Genomic DNA, 27,429 nt, shown 5'->3' on the forward strand with positions numbered 1-27,429 from the left:
TGTCACTGCAAATTGTTTATTAAAACACAAAGCAATGGACAGTGAAAAACATCCTGATTTTTAAACTTTTTGGTGGGAGTAGGGTGGGGCATGGAAGGGGTAGGGACAGATGGAGATAGCCCAGAAGGAAAGACAGCTCTATCTACCCCTACTGCTTTCCCCGGGCCAGCCAGGTTCAAAGCCCCTCAACCACATCTCACTGTGCCGCTGCAAATGCACATTGTGGCTACAGACAGAGTTGGTTTGGCCTCGGCAGGGAGAGGATGAGAATCTAGAGTGGGAGCTACAAGGGCTACTAAGAACTTGACACTATCCTCCAGTACTCGGTACAGAAAAGAGCAACCGGGCCCAATCTGGAGGGGCGAGGTTGATTTCCTGACAAGCCAGGTTAGGCCAACAGTGGTTGAAGAGACTGCCCAGAGCTCAGAATGGCCAGCTGCTCCTAGCGTGGGAGAACTTGGTGGATGGAAAATCCAAGGAGGGAACTAATCCAGGGTCAAATTTCTTTTCATTCCCTGGATCATGACATACCAGGGAAGAGAGGAGTCAAGAATGTCTCATTCTTGGTTTTGCTGTAACATCTCTCCCTGCCAATTCTCCCCTCCCACCTGGCAACTCAGCTCTCCTTTCCCGACAGTTATCCTTTGAAAGGACGGAAAGCGCACTTCAGTTTGTTGTTGTTTTTCCTCATACTGAAATAAAGCACTGAAGCTCAAAATAGAGGTGAGAATGGAGTTCTGCTTTTCCTGGTGCTACGTGCCCCCATCTCACAAGACTGCCTGGATATGAGAGATGCCAAGGCCCTCTCTGCCAATTCCAACAGGCATTACTGTTTCCCTGGCTGCCAGCACAACCCTGGCTCCTTGTTCTTATAATCCTGGAGGGGGGAACCCGTCCCAAGAGATCCATCCTGCTCTTTTCCTGCCAACCCAGCCAGTCTCCAAATCATCTGCTCTTATCAAAGTGATTTGGCAACCTAAAGCTGGCTAGCCAAAAGGCAGCTGGAGGAGGACAAACCAGATCAGCAGCAGGCCACCCACGTACAAAGAAGAAATCTGTCCTCGCTGGGCAGCTGAGCCATTGGTGCCAATCTAGTCTTGTAACAAAATGAGGAAATCTAGCCCCCCTGCCCCAGGAGAAGTCTAAATACAGAAAGAGTCCTAGCTAGGACTGAAAGGGAAAAATTACTCTGATCTCTCTGAAGCTTTAACATTAAGGCTTCTTTGCAATTTTCTTAGAGCTCTTTGATCCCTAATTATATCTTTCCATAGATGAGAAGCAGATTTCTTCTAAGACTTTTGAACAGATCCTGGATGTTTCTGGTTCTGTTTCTGCACTACCACTTAGCCTTACCCCAGGCTCCTTCCCGGGGGCCAGAGTAGAAGGAGGCCCAAAGCATATCCCCTCACCCCTTTGTCTTTAAACAGGAGTATCTATTAGTCTGTCACTTTGGAAAGCTCACCTGCTCTCCTAGGTTTTTTTGGAGAGGCATGGAGGACAATATTACATGTTGCCACTTGATGCCATTAAGGTTCCTCGAGGCAAGAAGACACTTGAATTAGGAAAGAGCCATTTAGGAAAGGGAAGGGTGAGGAAGAGATGGGGAAGCAGCCCTATGGCAGGGACTGTAAGACTCCTGCCCAGACCTGAATCTAGAGAGAATGCCCACCCTGGCTCAGAGCAGGAGAGGAAAAGGCACTGTGCTGACCAGGGTGGGTCCTTCCCCAATCCCCAGGGAGGGCAGAGAACCTGCTGATTCTTTCCCTGGATTTCCCAAGGTGAGCTGATTTCTAGGGAAAGGAAAATTAAGTGCTAGGAAAGGGAAAATACTCCTGCTGTTTTCTAAAGTTCAACTGAGATTCTAGAAGCCATGGCCAGGCCTTCCTAGGAGAGGGTAGAGGCAGGATAAGAAAGAAGAGAAATTCCTTAAAACAGAAGCTTCTCCACAAAGATAAAGAAGTCAAATCACAAATCTAAACCTGGATTAAACAGTTCCCAGGCACAGAAAGGGGGAGGTAAACTTAACTCGAACTTCACCCACCTCTTTAAAGTCTAAGTGACCTCTGATGTGATCCCCCCAATTTCAGGCCAGTATCTCTCAGGCAAACAGTGGGAACAAGAAAACAAGATCACACTCTCCAACTAACAGGTGACTCTGCAGGCCCTGTGGTCCTCCTGGGAGTCTAACACCAACTGGTCAGACCGAGTCTAACTACCACTTGAAGATAACCACCTTTCAAGTCACCAGAAGTCAGGGTCTCAACTGAGCAGCTTCTCCTCAATAGTGGAGATTTTTCAGAAAAATGGATTTGGTTTAGGGGACATGGGTCCCACAGATAATTTCCTGGCACGATGTTATAGTCAGCATGAGTGGAGCCAAAAAAAGTCCAATTAGAGGCTGGCTGGCCCCTGACCCCAACAGGAGCTAGACTGTAGACTCTCTGCCTGCCTCCAGCAGACGTCTGCATGGTCTCCCCAGAAACAGAACTGAGCCCACACTGCTGGCAAAAGGAGTTTCACCTTGGCCATCCGCTCCTGGCTTTGGTCAGCTGGGCTCAGGGGGATCTAAAAACTAGGACACAGCTCAGGCCTTCCCTTTCCCACCCCTAAATGGTATCACTCACCACACCCCAACGCCAGTCAGACTCCCTACAGCGCAGCCTCTCAGTCCTGGCACTAGCTCAAAATACAGACATGGGAACAACAGTGCAAAAAGCAAAAGATGAACAGGGTACTTCTTAACACACACAATACAAAAATAAAAATAAAGAGTGCCCCAACCCACCCCTTTAACCTAAACTTCACGTACCTACATCGTCCTAGAGGAACCAGAAAAAAAAAAAAAAAAAAGCTTTCAAGTTCAGCATCATTAGCCAGCTGTGACCAGCCCTGGGCAGCTCTGTTAGCTGGGTAGGCTTGGTTCCAGGGCACACGATCCTAGCCCCCACCACACTACTTCTTGTTTCCTCATTTCCTCTTTAGTTTTTGTGAGCTATAGGAAGATGTTCCTTCCTTTCAGACACAACCAAAGAGGAAGGTGCCCATCCCTATCCCCGAGCTCAGGGGAAAGGAGTGGGCTTGGAAACAGAGGCAGAAGCAAAGATGCTTGGCTTACAGTACCGTTAGGAAATGGCCCCAGGAGCCAGGGTTTCCTTCTGAGACTCTGAGTCACTGAAAGGATGGGTTGAGGTGAGGAGGCGGGGACCCCTCCTTCCTCAGAGACCCAGGCAAACCAACAAACAAGGCAAAATAGAGGCAGCAAGTCCTCCTTCCTCATCTTGTTTACTCCCTGGCACTGGCCTATGGCATTGGGGAGTTGTGACAGAATGGCAACCAAAGCCACTGTCAAAAGCCCAATTAATAGTCAGGATGTCCACTGCCCCAGGCTGGTGGTCCCTAGGACCAAGGCTACAAGACATCCTCCTTTAAAGCCCGGAGCTTTGTGAAGCACTCTAGTACGTGCTCCTCTGATTGCAGCCTCAGGCTGCCACCATCCAGCTACCCGATTCAATACCCTAATACCAAGGCCTCAGTCACAGCTAAAATAAAGGGCTACAACTCTCAAAGAACTAAACGCTGACCTGGAGTAACTCATTAAGAGCCAAAACCCAAGACACGAGCCCAAGGGCTATTTACTTTGTCACGTAATGAACACTTCAAATATATGGAGCTCTTTAAAAACAGATCCAAAGAGACCACCTCAAAATTAAACACATCCTAAAAAGATGGGCCTGGTCTGAGGTTCTGTGCTGCTCCAGCCCAAGGAGAAGCTAATCCTGCTGCCTTCCATCCATAACATTCCTTGTAGCTTGCCTGGGTCCTCCCTCACTGCTGCCCTAACTGGGAAAAAGATGACAGGGACCGGAAAGGACGGGAACAGGGAAGCTTCAATTCCTGCAAAAATTTTTCCAGGGAATTCAAGACAGACACTTAGATGTTTCCGTTGGCGTCAGAGCTGCCAGGACTATGGCCGACTGGCAATCTTTCAGCCTTGTTACACCAAGAACCTGACTGCTACTTGGATGGGGAAATGAAAGGACAGAGGGACATACTATTAAGATCACTGAGGAGTGTCACTGGGCCAGTTATGGACAATCAGTCTAGTTCCTTGGGGCAATTCTAGGCATAAACCAAAACTGGTTAAACTGTGACATAGAAGGTCATGGGAATAAATGAACACCAGATACTAGACACTCTAAACAGTGGTCACTTAGTAGGGCTCAAGTCTCTGAGGTTGCTCTTAAGTTATGCTAACACAAGCCTTTTCTAATCCAAAGACCAGAAGAGACTTTTAAGGTCAAGTGTTCCGTTGCTGCAGGCTGGAAAGCATCCCTGTCCCCTGGCAGCAAAACCCTACAAAGGGGCCAGTATAAGAACTGCTGGGTCAGGCCCTCCTTGCTGCTGGCTCAGAGATCCAGGGAGGGAGGTACCAACAAGGTGAGGTGGTGGAGGATAAGACACTCAAGCAGAGGGAACCCCAAATCCCCATGTCTCCTTCCCTTCTTGGCAATAACTTAGTGGGATGGTTGAAAGAGAGAGAAGAGATTTCAAATGAGCCAGATTAAGGGGGAAAAAAAAAAGAGAGAGAGAGGAAATCAAGTCCCCAACAGGCACTGAAATCAAAATGATTTGTTGTGGTAACAAGTCAGAGGCAACTTGAGGACCTGACATAAACTAAGCGTCTTGGATACCAGACAGTCCTCTAACTGGCCCATGTCAGGAAGACAAGCAACGACAAAGCTCAAACACTTAAGGTGGAACCATCATTGGGCTTAAACCAGAAAGGCTTCCAAGCAAGGAAGTATGTACTTTTCTTTCTTTTTTTAATCCCCCTTCCATTTTCATCTTTATCATACAAATTATACACCTTCACACACACACACCACACACACTTTCAATCCCAGGACATCTGAAAACTTATCTGAACACAACTTCAGAACATACCCAACTCCCAGGGCTGATCTTCTCAAGTAATAAGATGACATTTCCCTGCTGTTAATTTCTAAACTCAAAAATAGAACCATGTCTGCTGAGTTCAGAGTCCTCTCCACTAGGTATACAGATGAGGATCCTTGAACAGGTAGGACCCAGCTTACCCTAAGTACCCTAGAGAGGAAAGAGAGGGCTGGGGGCCAGCCACAAAGAGAGGACTAGGACTGAAGCAGGTCTGGGACCAGGTGGTGGTTGAAGGCAGCTCTCTATTCAGTCTGCCTCTTTTCACCTCCTTTAATTTGTGTGTGTGTGTGTGTGTTTGTGTGTGTGTGTCTGTTAATCACTGTGAAAAATACAGAAACCAAAACCAACACATTTGGTTTCTTTCCCACAACCCTCCACCCTGTTCAGGATGGTATTTGTTCTCACAACCGGCAGAGGCAGAAGAGGGTTGGAATGAAGACTCCAAAGGCCACCAGGATGGGAAACATGAGGCTGCTGTTGTCCGAGGCATAGGGGTTGGGCGTGCGGGGGCCCGACTGCACCCGGTTCTTATTCGTCTGTCTTTTGAGATTAGATCCTTCATCGTATTCTTCTTCTTCTTCTTCCTCTTCTTTCTTCTCCAATCCTGGATGAGGCTGCAGCTTTGGTACATCTGACACAAGAAAGAGAACACCTTTTAAGTAAGACCCACAACATTTAAGTGAGACCTTCAAGAGCAGTAAATGAACCACAATAAAGAGACCCTATGACCTAACCACAGGAAGGAGCAAAAGTAACAGAAATAGCCTCCAGCCTAGAGAATAGTAGATTGCTGCAAACACTACTCTTCTCTAGATTTAACTAAAAAGCAGTACAAGCCCTGCACAGAGGGACACTATCTCCCCTGCCTCCTGCCCTACTTCTTCAGAGCCCCGAGAGGACCAGATTGGACAGGGACAATGACCCAACACACAAAACTTAACCTTTTCAAATCCTTCCTCCTCCCTCCCACAATCCAACATTCCCTTTTGATGCACACAACAACTGAAGAAAAGCTGATCCACAGAGTTCTGAGTTCTCAGCACACACTACCCCTCTGCTCTGTCTCCTCCTTAGGGATTCGAGCTACAAATCTGTTTGGTGGCAAGACATCCTCCTGGATGTCCTAATATCAACATTTGGGAGGACATCAAGAGAACAGGATGAGATACTTGGTGCATTCAGGATGAGCTGGGAAAAGGCACAGAAGTGGGATAGGGGAGTAGTCATTAAGACACAAGCTTTCTCTGCAAAAATCAGCCTGGGAAGCTGACAGCCAGGATAATCTCAACCCTGAGAAAGAGATATACCCCGAGGCTAGATCTCAAGGAGAAGGAGACATTAATAAGTGAACTTTTGTTCAGTGCAGTCCAGCAATGCTGGAATCTCTCAGAGCATACCCAAACACTAAAGGACTCCTCCCTTTGCCTTTTTCCCTTTTTGCCCCCAGGAAATAGATGTCAAAGAAACAAAGGAAGGACAAATTTAGGCAATTTCAAATGACTACAAGGGTCAGGGCAAACCAACAGGTACTACTGTCAATCCCAATTTACAGTGAAGTTAAAGGAATTTGTCCAAAACCAAACAGCAGCAACCAAATGGCAGCAGCCAGACTTGAACCCAGATCTTACTCAAAACCTTAGGGCTAGCACCATGCTATACTTCATCCTAGCCATCTGACTCTGGATTCCCCACAATTTGGCTTTAAGTGTTTTCAAAATAGTGATCAGCTAAATTAGCCCCCAAGGGTTTCCTTAACCATATCCTTCAGCCCAAGTCAAAAAAACAGATCAAAAACACAACTTACCATCCACTGTCCCAGCCATGATGTAGAGAGCACAGACTTTGGGATTGTCATAGTACCCCTAGGAAACGGGAAACAGTGGTCAACCTACTAAAAGCAAACATTCCCCTTGCACCCCTTCTTTTGAGCTCCTCCTCAGCTGTGAGGGCAGAGCAGGAGCAGTACCTTGACAAATTCGATGTAGAGTTTCCCTGTGAAGGTGGACACCTCCCCCTGGACACTCAGCTTCCCCTTTCTGATGCTCATAGGGATGATTTCATCATGAGCTGTGCTGTGCCCAACACGATCAAAAATATCCAAGTCCTTTACCACGACATGGCCATTCAATCGCACATCAAATACCTTCCAGGGTGAAAAAAGGAGACAATGTCAAAACCATCAGCTTCATACCCCTTTAGCTGTTGGAGATCATGTACCTGCCTGCGCTTCGAGTTCAAAAATAATTTAAGAAATGACAGGGCTGGATATACTCCAGGGTGGCTAGAGTCCTTTGCCTGAGCCAAATCAAAGCCTTGTTCCTTCACTGTCAAGGAGGTCTCATACTGGCCTTAGGGAACAAAGAATACAAACAGAAAGCTCAACTTGGAAAGACAGAAATTCACAGGAAGGGATAGGTAAAGAAGGCGGCTAACAACGAGAAGGTGTTGACAACCAAGGAGGGAGAGATAACCAGGAGGGCCTGAACAGGATCGGTTAGTTGCCAAGAACTAGGATTCTGGCATTGCCTTCTGTCACCAACTCCCAAGGTAAGTACAGCCTTGTGAGCAATGGGACAGAGCTTTTCTGGAGGCAGAAGGAATCCAGCCTTTCCTCAAAGCTCTTCTGTTCCTCCCTTTTGGGAAGCTCTTACATTCTGTGGCCCATAGTAAAGGAATATCCAAGAGTAGCAATGTCCCACTGGTCCAGCAGACGCCTGACCGGTCCTCACCTTCTGTTGGGACTGTGCAAAATAGACCTCGGCAAATTTTAACACCAGCACATAGTCCCCCTCCTCTTTGATGGGCACTTCGTAGCCAAAGGTCTCCTCATTGTACCGCTCCGTTTGATACAGGATCTGATCCTCAGGGTTGGAACGCAGGATTGGCAGTTTCATGCCATAATCAGAGGCTGGTGACAAAAGACAAAAAGAAACTACATCAGAGGCAAAACACAAAAGAAGAGCAGAAACACCAGAACCACTAGAGGCATTTCCAGGGCAATGCTAACAACCCTCCCAGTGGAAGGGGCCACCCCTCTAAACCTGGCTCCAAACAGACCAGACACAAAGGCAAGGATCAGGGAGCCATTCCAAAGAAGCGTAAAACGACAGAAACCAAACACTAATCACCCCAACAGCTCCCATAACCCTCAGAGTGAAACTCTTTGAAAGCACATTAAAATGACTACTCCCTGACAGTATTGAGAGTGATAGGCAGAGAACAAATCTAACTCATTATTCGAACAAAGCACTAGGCTACAGCTGCCTGGTTCCCTGCGAGGGAGAGCTTCAGAGAAACCTCATAAAACAAGGGGGATGGTCAGGAACTCTACAAGACGATTAAGTTCAAAGAATGTTTTTTTCTCATTCAGAAAAGCTCAGAGCCTAAACAAACAGGATATCTGTTAGGAAAGTCATTCTTCATTGTCTTTACTACAAATAAGATACCAGCTTTAGTTGCTTTTTATAATTGTCATTCAAAAAGTTCTAAAGCTGGTAAAAAGAAGGATGTGATACTTCTCCCAGACTCACGAAACTCAACCTCACCTATCCTCTTGAACATGCCCTCAAGTCAAACCAAAAGAAAAAAGGTCCTATTGTATCTCCAGCACCTAACACAGGTCCTGGCACGTAAGTCAGCACTCAATGTGATTTGCAGACCGAACAAATGGCAACAAGGGAGGTCCCTGCAAAGCAGTTTAGCCATGCTGCTCTCTCCACGAGGCTAGAGCCATCCTAGCGGAGAAAGAAAATCTACCAAGGCCCTATTGGCACCTCTGGCTTAAGACGCCCAAGTGCTGGGGGAGCCACCTTTCCCATTTTACAGACTGGCAAGGAATAAGGCAAGGTGAAAGTAAAAAGTTACTTACCTTCGGTCAGAATCAGAAGAGCTGAAAACTACTGCTGCCACCCCCCCCCCCCCAAATTTGGTGGGAGATGAGACTGTATGTTTTTCTTTCTCCTACATAACAAACTAATCAGTTTTCCTCAAATATTGGATACCACACTCCAGCCCCAGAATGAATAATTACGTTTCCTCCTTAGGAGAGTAGCTTCTCTGACTCTTTTACCCTGTAAACACAATGAGGCATCCCAGTGCTCCATACATCTCCTTTCCAAACTACAAACTTAGCAGTGATTTTCATACACAGGCCTAGTTTCTCCTCCAGCCTGGAATTAAGATTTAAAGACCACCTTCCAATCTCACACAGGGACTCTGAAGACATTTGGCACCTAGATCCTTTGGGAGATGTCCAAGAGCAGTCATCCCTGGAGCTTTATCTTCTGAATCACCAAAACTCCAAAGGAGAGGATCTTTCATCTCCAAGGGAGGTAAAAGAATAACTAAGACACCAGTGGCTAAGGTCAAGCCCTCAAAAAAATAAACATAACTGTTAACAATTCCGGTAAATGAACAGGAGCCACGAGATCAGAGGGACTGAGGAGACAATGCAACAGGAAACTCAGCGCACTTTTGTCTTCTGACTCTACTGCTTCCTATTTCTCTTCAAGAAATCAAAGAAGGGTAGCTGAGTAGCACTACAAAGGGTGCACTCCCAACACATCCCAGCTCTTTCCCAGGCTCAAACCATTACGCTGGGGCTCAAACCTATAAAGATTAAACAACTGCTATTTCTCTTCCAACTCAGTTCCAAGAATTTCCTTCTTCCATGAGGACCGTGATCCTTACAAATCTGGAACATTAACTAGATTTGCTTTTTAGATACGCAGGAAATTTTGTGCATGTGTGGGGAATCTTTTTTTCCTTCCTAAGTGGAAAAAGTGAGAAACTGACAGTAAAATCACCTGTGGCAGTCTCAGTCCCACAACTAAAACAACTCAGCCATGTGAACAAAAACTACTTAACAACCTTGCAATTACCTTTAAATAATTTCCCTTTAAAGCCCAAGTAGCTTTCCTAAGAGATTTGCCACATTCAAAGTTGAATTTGCCCACATCCTAAGAGACGTAGCAGCAAAAGGATTTTTTTTCTTCCCCCCTTAGCCTTTACGAACTCACAGCTAAACAAATTTCTCTAAAAAACAGTGAAGTGTACACAGTCAGCACACTGTTGAAGCCGGCACAATACAGCTCAGACACTTAACCAAAAAGGAAGGGAGCCAAAGGGCCTCCATTATGTCTGCTGCTTCTTAGTTTTACACAATGGAATAACCAGTCTACCTGAAAAATTCAGCCCAGGTTTTAGAGTAAGACAGGCCTGGATTTGAATCCTGGCTCTGCCACCTACTATGTGACACGGGACACACTGTTTTCTCACCTCTAAAATGGGGATATCACCTAGCGCACAGGGTTGTGCGTGGAGAGGACTGAAACTTAAAACAGTACCTCACAGAGACACACAAGTATGCTAGCCAGCCAAGCAGATGCACACAATAAGCACTCAATAAACGCCTCCATTCCAGGGAGTTCAGGGAAGGGACCAAGCGGAAATGGAAGTAATAAAACTAATTGGGGGCTGGCCCCGTGGCCGAGTGGTTAAGTTCGCGCGTTCCGCTGCAGGCGGCCCAGTGTTTCGTTGGTTCGAATCCTGGGCGCGGACATGGCACTGCTCATCAAACCACGCTGAGGCAGCGTCCCACATGCCACAACTAGAAGGACCCACAACGAAGAATATACAACTATGTACCGGGGGGCTTTGGGGAGAAAAAGGAAAAAAATAAAATCTTTAAAAAAAAAAAAAAAAACTAATTGGAAAGCTGGGAACCACAGGCGTGGGAAAGCTGGAATAAGCAGGAACCTGTTCTACATGAGACCACCACTGTAAAGCTCCCTGCGGCACTCCAGCATCACTAGCCCAGCGTTAGGCCTCCTGTCCACCAGATACTCTTCTGAATCCCTTCTTTCTCAGGTGAGGCCAGTTTGTAAAGAATTATTCTGAATGGACTGAGGTAGGGAACCCGGGGATTCAGGTAACCAAAAAGGAAGGGGGCCAAAGGGCCTACACGATGTCTGTTGCTTCTTGGTTCTAGACAATGGAGTAGCCAGGCTACTTGAAAAATTCAGCTCAGGTTTTAGTGTAAGGCAGGTCTGGCTTTGAATCCTGGCTCTGCCACCTACTATGTGATGCAGAAGAAGTTATTTTCTCTGGGTGTTTTCTCACCTGTAAAATGATGTAAAAAAACATCACCTACCTAAATTCTCTACCTGTGAACTTCTGCTACCTGGAGGGCCTGCAAATGAAGTCTGCCTCCTAGGTCACAGTACAGGGAGAGAATTCTAAACAAATCCCACGGACTTAAGCAAATCAGAGGCAGAAGTGACTCTCTTATCCTACCTTTCAGTCTTGTATCTCCCCAAGGCCAAATCCTTTCCCACCCGAAAGGAAAGCTGCCCAGGAAAGGGTCTTCCTTAAGCCTGCAGAATTAGTAATCTGATAGGCTCAGGCCTCTAGCCAGCTTTTTCCCCTCTGGAGCCATGTTCTGCCCTGCTTTTAATTCCATGTAAAAGGTCATCGAGCAAAGAAAAAAAAAACAGAGACATTTTAACCTACTCTGGACAGGAGAGTTTTCAGACTCATGTCACTGATTTCTAAAATATGACAAGTTTTCTTAGGAAGGAAAACAGGGCTCAGAGAGGTAAAGTGAGTTCTTCAAGGTCATACTAATGATTAGCAGGTATCTTTCCATGAAGAGGAAATGGCCTCTTCAGGCCAAACAACCAGGTCTTTTCCTCCTCAGAGTCAAGAGGAACTCAGAATGTTAAAGTTAAAAAGGACCCGGGATGTGCGGCAGGCCGAACTCCCAAGTGGAGCGCTTCTGAAGCACTTTCTGTAGTGGTACTTCCCTCCGTTGAAGCACATTGGTTGAAAACGCCTTTCCCAGGTTGTCAATATCTCCTATGAGCACCAGCTACCCTCGAGGCACAAACGAAATTCAATAAACATCATGAAGTGCCTTTGAAAGCAAAAGCCACTAGGTGCCCTGGGCCACTCAGAGTTACAAGAATGCTGAACTACAAAGACACTATAAAGAAACAGCAAGTTCAAAAGCAGGCCAAACCCTTATCTCAATTAACTTGGCAACAAATACTCGAATTCATTCAACAGCAAATGAACTTTCCTCAGCCTGCTGGAAACAATATCACAGGCATGTGGGAAAAGAAATATGACATGCAGCTCCTACTGCAAAGAGGCTAAACAGCTGCCTGAGATAAGGGTCTCCAAACACCTGGCACACCCTTATCCAAACAGTGCCAGAGAAGGGAAGGCAGAGGGAAGAGCTGCACTTTCCTTGGTGGTGCCCACTCCTGAGCACAGAATGCAACTAGAAAGCTGCCTCCTGAGAGGGGAAGATTAATCACATCTCAGCCCCAGACCTAATGCCAGCAAAATGGTACTCTGAGGAACTCGGCTAAGTGCAGTGTTGCAACAGGCTGCTGCAAGCTGAAGCTGACAACTGCCCTGCACTCTCCATCCACACCTTAATACTGCCACAATTCCCACCCCAGCTGACAGACAGAGTGCAGCAGGGAACCTCCGTTTATAGAGTGCCCCAAAGGCCAGGTCTGAGACAGGACTCCAGTACACACGGGCTTTGGTGTTCTCATGTAATTTTACCTGTTACGATAAACTCCTCCAAACAGACTACAACCATGAGCCCGTAACCCAAGGACACAGCCTGGCTGACTGCTGACCAGGCGAGAGGAAAAAAACAAAACACCACCTACCAGCAAACTAAAACCAGGATTTCTGAATAAGGGGAGTAGCTGGGGATTAAACCTGTGTGGTCTTAGTCAGCTTCCTCCTCTGCACAATGGACCTAACAGAATAATGTAACCTATATAAAGCCTGGTATCTAAGTGAAAGGAACCATCTGCACAGTCCTCACCACAGCTATCTCAAGAGGCAGAGTCCACAAACCGTCTCTAGCTTCCTCAAGGGCTCCTTCCTCCCTGCCCACATCCATGAAGAAAGAGGAAGGGTCCAGGATGGAGACAGCAACGACCTCCTGCTACTAAGCCTGGCTTTGGCTGCTGTTCCAGCTGCTAAAGACCAGGGCCCTGACTCAGCTGAACCCAGGCTACTAAGACCTACATGCCAGGGCTAAATAAACTCCAAGACAAACACAGAACTTCAGAAAACAGTCTTATGTCCCAACACCCTCACGTGTATGGAAGTAATACACTCTCTAACATTACAAACTCCAAGACATTGCAATTAACTTAGAAGACCTAAGTTAAACCCTTTGGTAAAGGAAAGAGCCAAATCTGGGCATCGTGGAAAACGAGTGAGAGAAGGTCTGTCTCCTACTTTTCTGGAGATGGCATATTGCCAATTTGGCAGCCTCTGAACCCAGCATCCAGTGTAAGTCTCCTTCCAACATATGAAGCAAGCAACTTCCTTCCCAAACCCGTTCGCCAACTCTACTTATAGAAGAAACAGAGCCTAGAGCATATTTCCCCAGAGTGGTCTTGGGATGACCCACGTCAGTAGCCCCTGGTGCAGAAACCTGGGTTTACTCTCCTAGGTCTGGAATTGGCATTTTTAATCAACTCCCCAGGCCATTCTTACACTAACTTTGAGAACCGTGCAGCTCTGTAAAAACTGTTGCTCACTCAAAATAATTTCTCCCATAAGCTGGAATCACCCCTCTCAGAACCACTTATGGTATTCTAAGCACTCAGAATATTCAGATCTGACTCGGGCTGACCCAGTTGACACACCAGCAGCCTCACGTGCAAGATGGCTTCAATATCAACCACCCTCGCAGGGGCGGCCTGCAGCTTCTACTTTGAAGCTCACATATTCCTCGCTCCAAAGGGAAAGGGGGCGGGAGAGGAGGCTACCATCAAACTTTCCTGGCCCATCCTCTTCGAAGATTCTTTTCTCTTCTGGCTAACAATCAAGCCCCGCTCCTGCAGAAAGGATAGGGAACGCGGCCGATTTCTAGGTCAGCAGGAATCTACCAGGAGCTGTCTGCATAGGAAAGCAGAACCACCCGGGCCAGGGACACCGATAACCTAACAGCCCTAACCTAACCACCCTAACCTAACCGAACCACCGTGAGGCCTCGAGGTGGCAATAGGGCGCCTCGTTTTTACTTTGCCAGCTCGGGTGGAGGTGAGGGGTTAAGAAAATGCAGGGAGCGAGGTCCAACTCTTCTCGCCAACTCTCTGCCTCGATGGCTCTTGGTAGCTTCGAGCCAACGCCAGGGTCTGAGCTCTGACCAGGTCCCAGAAGCGACTGCAGAGAAAAACTTCGCTCCAGAGACGTGGCCCCGGGGCCCACAGCCCTCGGCCGGCTGCGCCCAGCAGGGCAGGCCCGGGAGCCCGCGGCGCGGCTGAGGGGCTCTCACCTCGGCCCACCCGGCCTTCCAAAGGGTCCTTGCGGAAGTGGATCCCGTGCACGTCCACATGCGCCTCGCCGCCCGCGTTGACGGCCCAAATGACGCTCTCGGGCAGCCCAGCCCCCGCCAAGCCGACCACGCCGAGCCCCGGCCCCCGGAGCGCCGGCAGCAGCAGCAGCAGTAACAGTCGCAGGAGCGCCACAGCCGCTCCCTCAACCGCCCGGGCCCCCAGCATGGCGGCCACCACAGCGGGGGCAGCCTCCGCCGACCCTCGTCCTCAGCCGGCCGCCAGGCCGCCCCGGACTCAGAAAAACAGCGCCACGGGCCGCTGTGCCTCAGCCGCCGGGGACATGTCGCTCACAGGCCTCCTTCTCAGCCACGGGTGCCGCCTCCCACCTCAGGAACAACCTAGCCCGCCGCCCAGCCCCCGGCCACGACTCTACAGCCAATCAGCGCCCGGCCCTCATTAATTACCCACCACCCCGCCAGGAGACGCCGGCCCATTGGCTACCAGGCGCGGGAAAGGGCGTGGCTACCCCCCGGCGCTGGCCCAACCATCAAGCACGAGAGGGAGCGCGCGCAGAGGTTGGGAGTTCGGTTGAAGCGGCGGTTCGATACGGAAGTGGCGGGGTGCAGCGCCCAGGCGGCCCCGGGATCCCGCAGCTGAATAGGAAAGGTGGCATAGGGGGAAGGTTTAGGATAGGACGCACTGACACGTCGCCAGCACTTCCGGTGCTCCAGATCTTGGGACCAAATAGGCTCTAGAGGGGGCGTTGCCGACTTTCCCGCCCCCTCTTCATTTTTCAGGGAGAGGCATGAATATAAGCTCTAGTAGAAGAAGCAGTGAACGCTCTTCCGACCTGAGATTATTTTTCCCCGCGTGAGGCAGAAAACCCATCCTCCCCCAGAAAGGCCACGTGCACACATCTTCCCTGCCAGAGTCCCACAAGGACAAGACCCCGCCCCCACCCCTTTGCAGGCTCTGGGCTGGTGGTAGCGTCCAGACGGCCGCCCAATCAGAAGGCTCCAACGCAGCGGAAACGCGTGGCCTGGTAGGGGAGGGGCTCCAGGCTACTCGCGTCTCCATGGCGACCGCCGCCGGCCGGCCTAGACTTCCCCGGCTCTGGTGGGAGGAGTAGCGGGAGGTGCCCAGTCTGGAGGCGGTCGGGTACAGGCGAGATCAGAGCTCTCTCTGTCCTCTTTGGCAGTTTACCCAGCGCCCTCCTACACTGGCGATCCCTACGCTGTGGTCGCTGCCCGAACTCCCGCCTTTTAGATGGAGAAACTGAGGCCCACATAGGGGCGGAATGTTGCCCAAAAGTTCACACCGGAAGTTTAGGGCAGAGCCAAGGCAAAAACCCATGTATCTATTTGTTCCACAAGTATTTATCGAGATCCTAGGTGGGCAGCGATAACAAAAAAGGAATAACATACGTCGGGGCTAAAATGGAGCTAGGAGACCATTAGGGAAGTGGGACTTATGCACGTACACCATGTCGACCCAGATGGAATGTAACTTTTTAACTGCCTCACCGTTATCTTGACTTTCCTTTAAGAAAAATGCATGCTCCTATAGATAAGAACTTTTTGCCTTAGAGATTGCCTTAGCAACCAATCACATGTAGCCAAGGAGTAACAATTGTTGCTAGCACCAATCAGGAGTCTTGGAAAACAACCTGTGCGATTTATTTATTTATTTATTTATTTATTTTGTCTTTATAAATCCTTGCCTTCTTTGGAGCACGTTTTGGGTTTTTGCCCGGATCTGTGTCTCCCGATTTTCATTTCTAATTGCCTAATAAAAATCTGCTGTTTAAATTGCTGTGATTTTTCCTCAGTTGACATTTCTTGGAGGAGTTGGCAGAATCCAGAGCGACTGACCTTGGACCCGCAGCGCCGCCGCAGACACGTGGGAGGTACCTCGAAGAGACCCTCGCTCTCCAGCGTTTCCACTGGCGAGCCTCGGAGTTCGGGGGTAAGTTCTCCTGGATCCGAACCTCCTATTGTTTTGTAGTTGAGGTTCAGACCAGACTTTATTTGGGCGGACTGGCCGGTTCTGTCCTCACTGCTTTGGGAAGCGGTCTTTACAAGCGCACATACCCGACCCAGATCATCTCCTCCTGCCTTGGCCATCCAAGAACAGCCGTCTCTCAATGACGGGCAACACTGATTCCAGAACAATCACAAATGATGAACCTCCTTCAGGAACCCAAGCTGGATTTATATTTAAAGAATATGGTCCCTCTTGTTGTAAATTTTTCTCTCGATGTAAAAAATATTACTCAAGACAATTTACAATTTTATTGACCAAGATGGGGAACCTTTGATATTCCAAAATTAGTTTGTTTACACATGCAATTAGAAAAAATGTACAAAACTAGGCAAAATGAACGGGAAGCCTGTTTTAATTGGTACCTAGAGACCAGTAAGAGAAACGCTGATAAAGTTGCTTCCCTTCAGGCAGTTACCTCCAAACTTTCAGAAGCTATTTCAGATTACTCTGAAAAACTTTCAGAGCTGGAACAATTGGTCAGAGCTTTGCAAACTCGTCCTCCTCAGACTCCTTGCTCTCCTGTCCCTTTAGACCCTTCTGTGACTGACCTCCATTTTTCCCTCAGAGACCCTGAACCTCCCTCAGACCCCATAGGACCCAAAGCCCCTCTTGACCTTCCTGTTCTATTTAAAATTAAACCTGAAGACACAGGAGTTAACCTCTTTTACCTCCTGGTCAAACGCAGAATTACGGGCCATAGTTAGGGAATTCCCCAAGGCTAGTGAATACCCCACAAGTTTGCTAAAGAATTTAACATTGTGATCCAAACGTAAGAACCTATATCAACTAATTGCACTGCTGGTTGGTGAACTTCAGGCCGGAAACTGGATGCATCTGACCAAATGGGATAACCCCCTAGAAGATTTTCACAAGCAAAGTGCCACTGATAGAACGGATGCACTGAAATTAGGGATAAGACTCTATGAGACTATTCCTAAAACTTTCCCGAAATCTGTAGCTTGGAGAAAAGTTGTACAGTGCGTCCAAAAATCTGATGAACCTGTTCTCGATGACTATAACAGATTAGAGACTGTTTTTACTGAAAATTCTGGCCTTCCTGCCATCGATTCAGCCACTTACCCCTTAATTAACTCCATCTTTGTCAATGGCTTAAATGAAGAACTGGCACTCTTAGTGAAAAAAAAACATCTATATTGGCAGACTGTGGAAACTCCTGACCTAGTTAATCTGGCCAATCTGCTAGCCCAAACTATGCAGAAAAGCAATAACAAGAAGGCTGCACAGATTATGAGACGCCAACTTCCGGAGTTAACCACTAATCAGCATAAACTCCCTTTCCAATGTCCTAATTCTGCTCCAAGGGGTTTATGTTCTTACTGTAAAAAGCCAGGACATTTTAAAAAGGATTGCTTTAAATCAAAAAGATTGACTCAAGGAAGAGAGAACCATCCTTCTTCGATTTCATCACAAACGCCTAAAAACTCCTTTCATCCGTCTCCACAATAGGGGTGCTCCCGGGGCCTAGAGGGGATTTTTCCCCTCCTCCAAGCTAATACGTTGGGGGAAATTGATTTCACCATTGGGAGAGAGGTGACCAAGACCCCTATGGACACAGGCCACCTATTCTGTCTGAAACCCCACCAGCCTATCTTGTCCCCTCCCTCAGAGTGCTCAAACTAGACAAATGGTTGGGGTTTCTAATCATCCTTTAAGTCCCTTCTCATTCCGTTCCAACTAGGGCCCGTTCATGGGCATCATCCTTTCCTTTTAGTTTCTTCAGCTCCCATCCATCTATAGGATGAATTTTCTTGAGGCACAACAGGCACATATTTCTTTCTCTCAAAAGGGGAAAATATTTTTAAATCTCGAACCCCCAAATGTGGGCCCTAGACGCTGTCCCTGAATCTCTTTGGTTAAAGAGTTCCACGGATATTGGGCCCATACATTCTGCACTGCCCATTACAATTCAAACAGATGGCAGAAAACCCCTACCTAACGTAAAACAATACCCCTTGAACCCTGAGGCAACCCAAGGCCATAAAACCCATAACTGAAGACTACAGAAGGATTGGTTATCCCTTATACTAGCCCGTGTAACACTCCTATCCTTCCCGTTTGAAAACCCCGTGGTGGGGAGGGAGGTTTGTTCAGGATCTCAGGGCTTTTTTTGTTTTTTAAAGATTTTATTTTTTCCTTTTTCTCCCCAAAGCCCCCCTGTACATAGTTGTATATTCTTCGTTGTGGGTCCTTCTAGTTGTGGCATGTGGGACGCTGCCTCAGCGTGGTTTGATGAGCAGTGCCGTGTCCACGCCCAGGATTCGAACCAACGAAACACTGGGCCGCCTGCAGCGGAGCACGCGAACTTAACCACTCGGCCACAGGGCCAGCCCCCAGGATCTCAGGGCTTTGAATGATATTGTTCCCCAACATCCTGGAATGCCTGATTCACACACTCTACTCTCAGCCGTTGCTCCCAACAGCCAAACCTTCACTGTAGTCAACCTTTATAGTGCCTTCTTTAGCATACCCATTGACCCTGAAAGCCAGTTCCTGTTCACCTATACCTGGGAAAAACAATATACCTGGATGGTTATGCCACAGGGATACAATGAAAGCTCTATCTAGTTTTCTCAGATTTTTTTTTTTTTTGAGGAAGATTAGCCCTGAGCTAACTACTGCCAATCCTCCTCTTTTTGCCAAAAGGAAGACTGGCCCTGAGCTAACATCCATGCCCATCTTCCTCTACTTTTATGCATGGGATGCCTACCACCACATGGCTTTTGCCAAGTGGTGCCATGTCCACACCCGGGATCTGAACCAGCGAACCCCAGGCCACCGAGAAGTGGAACATGAGAATTTAACAGCTGCACCACTGGGCCAGCCCCTATTTTTCTCATATTTTAAAGGCTGACGTTTCAGACATTGGGTTTTCCCGAGGTTCCTCTTTATTACAATATGTAGATGGCCTCCATCCTCACCCCCCTTCCAAGGAGGCATCTATTGAAAATAGCCTTCCTCTCTTAAAGGAGCTGGCCAAAAGGGGACATAACGCATCTAAAGAAAAATTACCATTCTCTCTGCCTCAAGTTAAATACCTTGCACACCTCATTTCAGCACAAGGGTTATTTCTTGACCCTGATAGGATTCAGGAAATCTTGTCTTTTCCATGCCCCAAAAACCAAATGACAACTACAAGGGTTCTTAGGACTAACTGGATACGTAACTTTTCAGCCCTAACACAACCACTATATTCCCTCCTTAAAACTAGTCAACCTGAGACCCTCACATGAACCAAAGAAGGCCAGAAAGCCTTTACCAAAATTAAACAAAACCTCCTAGATTCCCCAGCGTTAGGATATCCCAGTTATGGTTTACCATTCGTTCTCTTTGTACATGAAAGAGAAGGAAATGCCCTTGGAGTTTTAAACCAATGACACAGAGATCAACACAGATTGTATCCTGTTGGATAATATATCCTATTGGATATTATAGTCAGCAGTTAGATCCAGTGGCCAAAGGCCTTCCTCCTTGCATAAGGGCCACAGCAGCAACGGCAAAATTACTAGAAAGCATAGAAGAAATAATCATGAGTTCTCCACTTACTATATATATTCCCCATTCAGTGGAAGCCCTTCTTAATTCCAGTCATACTCAGCATCTATCCTCCAGCAGACTAACCTATAAAATCCTATTTCTATCACCACCCATTGTTACTGTTGCCCACTGTCACTAACCCCCCCACCCTACTACCCCTGCCTTCTCATGAGATGCCTCATGCTTGCGTTTCTCTGACAAACCAACTTCTGGTTCCTAGGCCAGACTTATAAGAAACCCCACTCAACAATGCAGACCTAGTCTAGTTTACGGAAGGCTCTTATCTTAAAGATGAGACAGGAATATACCGGCTGGATATGCCGTTGTCTCCCTAACAGAGACTGTTGAAGCTGGGTCATTACCAATGGCCACTTTAGGCCAGATTAATAGCACTAACTATAGCCTGTCTTGGCCGAAAGTAAAATTGCTAATATTTATACAGACAGCCGCTCTGCCTTCAGAGTAGCTCATGATTTTGGCATGCTTTGGAAACAGAGGATTTCTTACCTCTTCAAGGCAAAAGATTAAAAACAGCACACATGTTTTGGAACTCTTAGACGCTATTCAAAAGCCTAAATCGTTAGCTATTATAAAGATTCCTGGACTTTCCATGGCAGATCCAGAGGAAGCCAAAGGAGACTCTTTGGCCAATGCTGCTGCTAGACAGGCAGGCCTACAAAAGGAAAAACTGGTCCTAGAAATTTCCTTATCGCCTCCACTCAGAGCAATTGCAGGAGACCTTAAAAGTACTCTTCTGGAGGCCCCAAAATTAGCCCCTGGACGAGAGAAAAATTGTTGGACCAAACAATGCTGCCAGTTTAACACTAAAACCAGCCTCTGGTATGGCCCTAATGACTGGCCGGTCCTCCCTGACTGCCTCCAGGAACAAATCCTTGGTTATATGCATGATTTGACTCATCGGAGTTCGGATATAAAGATACTTTGTTAAAAGCAAGACTATTAGAAACCTTCACCTAAAATAGCTGCTCATATCTATAATAAATGTCAAATTTGTCAGAAACGTAATTCTGGAAAACCTATCCATACTTCTGTGGGACATTTTCCTTTGCCATCTGGATGCTTTGAGGTATGGCAACTGGATGAAAAGTTGCCACCATCTTAAGGGTACCAATATGTTTCATAGTTGTTTGTATGTTTTCCTACTGGGTTGAAGCTTTCCTATGTCGGAGAGCTATGGCCTAGGCAGTGGGAAAAATATTGTTGGAAAAAATTATTCCAAATTGGGGAATACCCTTAGAACTTCACAGTGACAAGGGACTCATTTTACTGGACAAATGCTTCTATTTATCATGTTTGGCCAATAATGCAACGTTTTCACTGTGCCTGTCATCCTCAATCATCTGGCCTTGTGGAACAAAGCAATGGTATTATAAAAACCCAATTGGCCAAACTTACGGAATCTTTCCATCTGCCATGGCCAAAAGCTCTCCCATTAGTACTGTTAAATCTCAGATCCACTCCTTTCGGGAAATAAAAACTTTCACTGTTTGAAATTAGTACTGGGAGACTGAGAGACTGGACCAGGGGGCCTTTGAATCCAGTCTACTTGGTGGTGACATAAGGACCATAAGGGCTTAATACAAGCCCTCCAAAAAAACCAAAAGACTGGCAGGACCGTCTTCACAGCGTGTTCCCAGGAGATAAAGACGTTGAACACCACAGCCTGCAACCTGGAGATAGGGTTTATTGGAAAAGGCACCTCCATAAGGACTCCCTCCAGCCTCCCTGGAAGGGACCATATCAGATACTGTTAACTAATCCTTGTGCTACAAAGTTAAAAGATATCGACTCATGGATTCATGTTTCTCATTTAAAAAAGGCTCCCGCATCTACCACCCCTGACTACACTTCTCAGCCTGTTGGTAATCTTAAATTAAAGTTATCAAAACTTGCCCCAGAACAACAATCACCTGGCCGAGAAGCAGACGACGTCTAATGCAGACTGCGTATCCCAAGACACAGGACCAGGCCTGTATTTCTAATCTCATTCCTTTCCACCTTAGTGCCCGGAGCACTAGAACACCATCCTTGTTATCCTCCTAACAATCCTGTTTCTAGATCTTGTTTCTTGAGAACAGCTCCTATTTTTAGAACCTGAAGATATAAGTAACAAATATTAGGCATCTGCCTGACCCTAATCTAAACCCTTGTAAAGCTCCTTCATCTAAACCCTTGTAAAGCACAAGTCATATCCCTACTTTATAATTGATACAATAATCATACTCCTGGGTAGATAGACTAGCAATCCTAATACTCTTACATGACATAGGTCACCTTCCTTGTGTTTTAAATTGCCTTTTTATTATTGACTATTGCTCTATTGTCCTTACCCACCTCAATACTTCACTCCTTATTTTATTTTCACCTCCTCTAAATTTCGTAAAATAGACTCAGACTTAAAGGTTTTAATTCTAATAAGCATCTAAAATCATTTAATTAGTATCACCAATTAATTGCCAACAAAATAATCTGGGATCTGGATGAGAGCGGCCTTAATGGTGCCTGTTACGATTAGCTACAGCCCACCTTGCACCATCTTATCTCGTCCTTTCATCCTGACTCTACAGAAACATTTGAAGAGTCCCAACCTTATATCCAGCAATATGCGCAAGGGCAAACCACATATTCCTGAACTGGTAGCATGGCGTCTATCCTTAGAAGGTTGGAGGAGTCTAGCTGGGAAAGATGTAGGGTTTTCTTATGGCTTTTTTTTTTTTTTTTTTTTTTGAGGAAAATTAGCCCTGAGCTAACACTTGCTGCCACTCCTTTTTTTGCTGAGGAAGACTGGCCCTGAGCTAACATCCATGCCCATCTTCCTCTACTTTATATGTGGGACACCTGTCACAGCATGGCTTGACAAGTGGTGTGTAGGTCCATACCCATGATCCAAACCGCTGAACCCCAGGCTTCCGAAGTAGAACATGCAAACTTAACCACTGTGCCACTGGGCTGGCTCCCCTATGGCATTTTTGAAACCACCTATCATCTGCCCTCTGGAAAACAAGCCCCAGATATTACCTCATTTCACTGGGTACCTCCAGCTCACCGTGGTGTTTCTCTCACCCAAATAATCGTTTCTTGTGTATTGAAAATATAAATGGTAAAACTCTGGGTTATTTGCCACTTAATATCTGTAATTTTACCCTTCTCTATGATTCCATTGACCATGAATTCTGAAGCCCAGCCTTGCTGGGGTTCAGAAAACCATTATCACATTACATCCTTTGATGGGCCTCTCTGGTGAGGAGGCTCCCAAAATAATAGAACTGGCATTTGGGAAGCTGATAATACTCCTCTTAACCAGCACTCATTGGGATAGAGATCAAAAATCAGGAGAATGGTAGAAATTTTTTAAAAACTACAATAGCCTTAATGACTCGATTGACCCACAACAAAATTCAACCAGCCGGAATCAATCTCATCCTCTCCAAATTTATGGAAACCCTCATTGTTTCTATAATCATTCTCACAACACTACTAGTTCTGATTACCATGTCCTCTGTGAGAACGACTACATTTCTGACCATGAGATTCCCTCTTTTGAATCTCTTGAAAACGCTGGGTACTTTTTTTTTTTTGCATGGCTCCAGTATTTTTCCCATTCTCCCATTTCCTAGAAGGGACAATGTGGAATAGTAGCACTTGCCTCAGATGCTACCATTAGAAAATATCTTCCTTCCACTGCTCATATCGCAAACCGGCTCATTCTCACATCAAACTCAAGACAGCCAAAAGAAACTATGATCTTCAGGGACATCCTACCTACAACCTAATTATAGATAATACAGGATTGGGATATGCTGCTAGAGCATTGTTTCCCAGTTATGGGTAAATTCACCTTGAAAGGCCATCCGTAACTTCTCCCTCGTGACGGCTTCAACCTTCAGTGCTACCCAATAAGCTATCAGATATCAACAGAACCAAATAGACAATCTGGCAGAAGTTGCCCTTTAAGATTGAAGGGCTTTTGACATCCTGACTGTTCAACCACGGGGCATTTACGCACTCCTGGGCGAAGAATGTTGCTTTTACATAAATGAGTCTCGGCACATTAAACAAGAGCTAAAGATCATAAAAGACAACATAAATCTCCTGAACAACATGGGTCATAATACTGACCTCTAGACCACTTTGACCTGTTTGGTTGGTTACCCCTGGGCTCGGAGCTGTTTTGAGATCCGGGTTCCAAGCCTTACTAATGATTATTCTGGTTTGTTCAACCTTTGCCACCTTTAAACTGCTAATGATTTGCATTTCACGATGCTGTATGTCTGTCTCGACTGCTGGAGTGATGATTGCTCAGTGCCTTGAGACAGATGATCGACCAATCTTGAAACTCCAAACAAAGGACTTGATACATTTTCCAGATAAAGTCTATGCCTAAGACTCATTTCCTGACTGCCTCCTTGTTGCTCAGTTGTGGCCAGAGCCTCTGACTGCTTTACTCTTACTGATGGTTGAGCATCTCGCTTTCCCCCCTACGTGGGACGTGACTTCCCAGGAATGAGCCTTCCTGGCACCAAAGGAACTATCGATACCTATATATAACAAATGGTTGATCTGTGATGCTTTCTGCTGAAAGACCTTGATCAAAAGGGGAAAATGTGGACAGCGATAACAAGAATGGGGTCGCATATGTCAGGGCTTCTGAAATGGAGCTGGGAGGCCATTAAGGAAGTGGGGCTTATGCACATACACCACATCTCTACCCAGATGGAATGTCACTTTTTAACAGTGCCTCACTATTAGCTTGACCTTCCTTTAAGAAAAATGCCTACTCCTATAGATAAGAACTTTTTGCCTTTGAGCTGGCCTTAACAATCAATTACATGTAGCCAAAGAGAAACAATTGTTGCTAGCACCAGTCATGAGTCTTGCAAGATAGCCTGTGTGATTTATCTCTTTTTATCTCCTCCAGAGCCCATTTTGGGTTTTTTGCCCCAATCTATGTTTCCCGACTTGTAATTCTAATTGCCCAAATAAATATCTGCTGTTTAAATTGCTGTGATTTTTTTCCTCGATCAACCCCTACTCCTAGGATTGTGAGATGTAGCAGATGAAATTCAGGGAGCCTAGTTAAATTTGAATTTCAGATAAACAAATGGGACATATACTAAAAAATAATTCACTGTTGAAAATTTAAATATAACTGGGCTTTTGCATTTTATCTGACAACCGTGCCTGGCATGTGCCAAGCAATGAGCTTTGTGCAGCAGTGAACAAAAGCACACCCAGGTCCTGCATGAGAATCACAGCCCCCCCACTCAGAACAGTGATGAGCGCCTTAAGGGAACAAAAATGGAGTACCGAAATGGAGATTATTGGTAGGGGCTTTAAATGCGCCAGAATTCCTTCCTCAGACCCCACAGGGGTACCTTTTAGAGTGTCTCCTACTGGTCCCACTTTTTTCTCCCTATTTTTTCCCACTTGCTCCCTCCTGCAGACATGTTTCCCCTCCCAGGGCACCTCCGGGGCTCTGCACTGGGGTTTCTAACCCTGCTCTCCCCTCTGAACTCTAGTCTTTGGAGGAACTTGACTAGTCAGAGCTTGAATAGCCCTCAGAGCAGAGGCATGGTGCAAATGGGGACACAGGCGCAAAGAGGTGATGGGGGCTTCCTCTAGGCAGTTGACCTGCAAAGCCCATGTTCTAGCCACATTCTACACTGCCTCCAGGAACTCACGTTTATTTTGTCTGCAAGGCAGTCTAGTCCAGGAGAAACTATCACAACAGTGGATTAAACCTCAAAAGGCCTAATCTTAAGCCTTCTCTCAGTCACCCAGATCCTTGCTCACCCCAGGAGGTGACTAAGCTACCTGGCTAGGCCCCACTGGGCTCTTCAGAGTCTCTTGGCTAGGCTACCCCTGTACCGAGGAGCCTGGCCCCATTTTTGAGATCCAGCTGCTTGTGGATTAGGCTACCTCTTAGGGAAAACATGGTTCAGAGACCCTGGAGGCAAGATGAGCACAGGGTCTGAGTTAGACTGCCTGGATTCCAGGCCCTGCTCCACCGTTTACTCGCTGTGTGGCCTTGGCCAAGTGATATACCTCAACTGTGAAGGAGTTAATAACAGTTCTTACTTTAAAGGGTGGATGTGAGAATTAAAGAAGGTAATGCAACCATTTGAGCCAGCAATTTCACTCCATTTCACCCAAGAGAAAGAAAAACCTCTGTTCACACAGAAACTTGTACATGAGCGTTCATAGCAGCATTATTCATAATAGCCACAAGTGGAAGCAACCCAAATGTCCACCAACTAATGAATGGGTAAACAAAATGTGGGCTATCTATTCAACCAGAAAAAAAAAAAAGTACTGATCCACGCTACAATGTGGATGAACCTTAAAAACATGATGCTAAGTGAAAGAAGCAAGACACGAAAGGCCACAAATTGTATTATTGCATTTATTTAAAATGTCCAGAAGAGGCAACTCTGTAGAGACAGAAAGTAGGTTAGTGGTCATCTAGGGCTGGGAGAGTGGAGAGATTGGGGGATCATAGCTAAGGGATGAGTTTCCTTTAGGGGTGATGAAAATATCTAAAATCGATTGTGGCGTTGGTTGCACACCTCTGTGGATATACTAAAATCCATTGACTGGTACATGTTAAATGGGTGAATTGTATGGCATGCAAATTACATGTAAATAAAGCTGTCACCAAAAAGGAAGAGGAGAAAAAGAAGGTGGCAACATATATTAGAATAGAATAGTCATTAGAACAGTGCCTGGTACGAACCTAGTACTTAACCGATTGTTACCTGGAATGAAAAGGTCCCCTGAGTTCTTGGTTTCTGCAGCTTGTACCCCGACCCTGCACGGTGAAGGGTTGCCAGAGCCACGCTCTCAGGAATACCTGGAGCTCTTGATAAGTAAAATCACGGGTTGCAGCATCCTAAAACTCCTCTCTGTTCCAGGACCCTGTGCCCTTTGAGGTGACAGTGTCTTTTGTAGGCTGTACCCGATCACTTGAACAAGGTGGAATCAGTGGTACCTTTGAACAAGGGATTTCCTAACAAAGTCCTGGGCCACTCACTTCACCAAGTCCTTTCTCTTTCCTTATCTCATGAGATTCTTACAACATATAAAAGCCCTGTAACTTACTGTCTCCATTTATAATTGAGGAAGGAAACTGAAGCCCAGAGGGATAAGGGCCAGAGTTTTCAAATGGCAGGCATTGCTCCTGCAAGCAGAAGTTGGTGCCTACAGAATGGGGTCTCATCTGAGAGTGTCTGGCTCAAGGGCAGTCTCCTGGGGGTAAGGGGTAACTGGGGTGGGGGAGTCACGTTTCTGGCAGCTGAGGGGATATCAGGAGCAGGACTCAGGGCTGGGATGCAAGTGGGAACAGGAGACAACAGGGTTGGGGGTCTCAGCTGCCAAGCTAGACTGGAGGGCCTGACGCCAAGGCAGGATTACATCCAAATTTGCTGACCTAAAGGAGTCCCCAAATAGCCCCAGGCTTGCTCTGGGGCTGGCTGTCCACAAGGCAGGGAGGCTGAGCCCTGAGAAAGCTGAGAAGGGCGTAAGTCTCCAGGTGGCCCCAGGC

General features: G+C 46.7%; 1 protein-coding gene and 1 long non-coding RNA gene across 7 annotated transcripts in view; one reads left to right on the forward strand and one right to left on the reverse strand.

Moving 5' to 3' along the window:
- MLEC (malectin) lies at positions 1–14,929 on the reverse strand. 4 transcript variants are annotated; one of them, XM_070628705.1, is made up of 5 exons: positions 14,772–14,929; positions 7,686–7,864; positions 6,923–7,099; positions 6,761–6,818; positions 1–5,587 (listed from the first exon to the last, which is right to left on the reverse strand). In XM_070628705.1, exons 2-5 carry the CDS (start codon positions 7,848–7,850, stop codon positions 5,358–5,360), a joined length of 630 nt encoding a protein of 209 aa, XP_070484806.1. In that variant the 5' UTR covers positions 7,851–7,864; positions 14,772–14,929; the 3' UTR covers positions 1–5,357. The 4 variants fall into 4 exon arrangements, with proteins under 4 accessions (XP_070484806.1, XP_070484804.1, XP_070484805.1 ...); XM_070628703.1 differs by having other exon boundaries at positions 14,270–14,897; XM_070628704.1 differs by having other exon boundaries at positions 8,825–14,887.
- A 391-nt stretch (positions 14,930–15,320) lies between these two features.
- The window catches only part of LOC139084715 (uncharacterized), a 52,087-nt gene continuing 39,978 nt past the window's right edge, over positions 15,321–27,429 (forward strand). For all 3 annotated transcript variants that reach the window (XR_011542364.1, XR_011542363.1, XR_011542365.1), the window contains exons 1-2: positions 15,321–15,661; positions 16,099–16,235. This is a non-coding gene — a long non-coding RNA (uncharacterized lncRNA). The remainder of the gene's footprint in view (positions 15,662–16,098; positions 16,236–27,429) is intronic.

This window comes from Equus przewalskii, chromosome 7 (assembly GCF_037783145.1).
Source record: "Equus przewalskii isolate Varuska chromosome 7, EquPr2, whole genome shotgun sequence".
In the NCBI taxonomy this organism is placed as follows: domain Eukaryota; kingdom Metazoa; phylum Chordata; class Mammalia; order Perissodactyla; family Equidae; genus Equus; species Equus przewalskii.

Bases quoted from the DNA above. Each gene is read 5' to 3' on its own strand.
- MLEC (XM_070628703.1), bottom strand. From the start codon at position 14,495: ATGCTGGGGGCCCGGGCGGTTGAGGGAGCGGCTGTGGCGCTCCTGCGA. The intron at 7,865-14,269 runs GTGAGAGCCCCT...TTTTGTCACCAG, and splicing joins GGAAGGCCGGGTGGGCCGAG to CCTCTGATTATGGCATGAAA. The intron at 7,100-7,685 runs GTGAGGACCGGT...TCACCCTGGAAG, and splicing joins TTGCACAGTCCCAACAGAAG to GTATTTGATGTGCGATTGAA.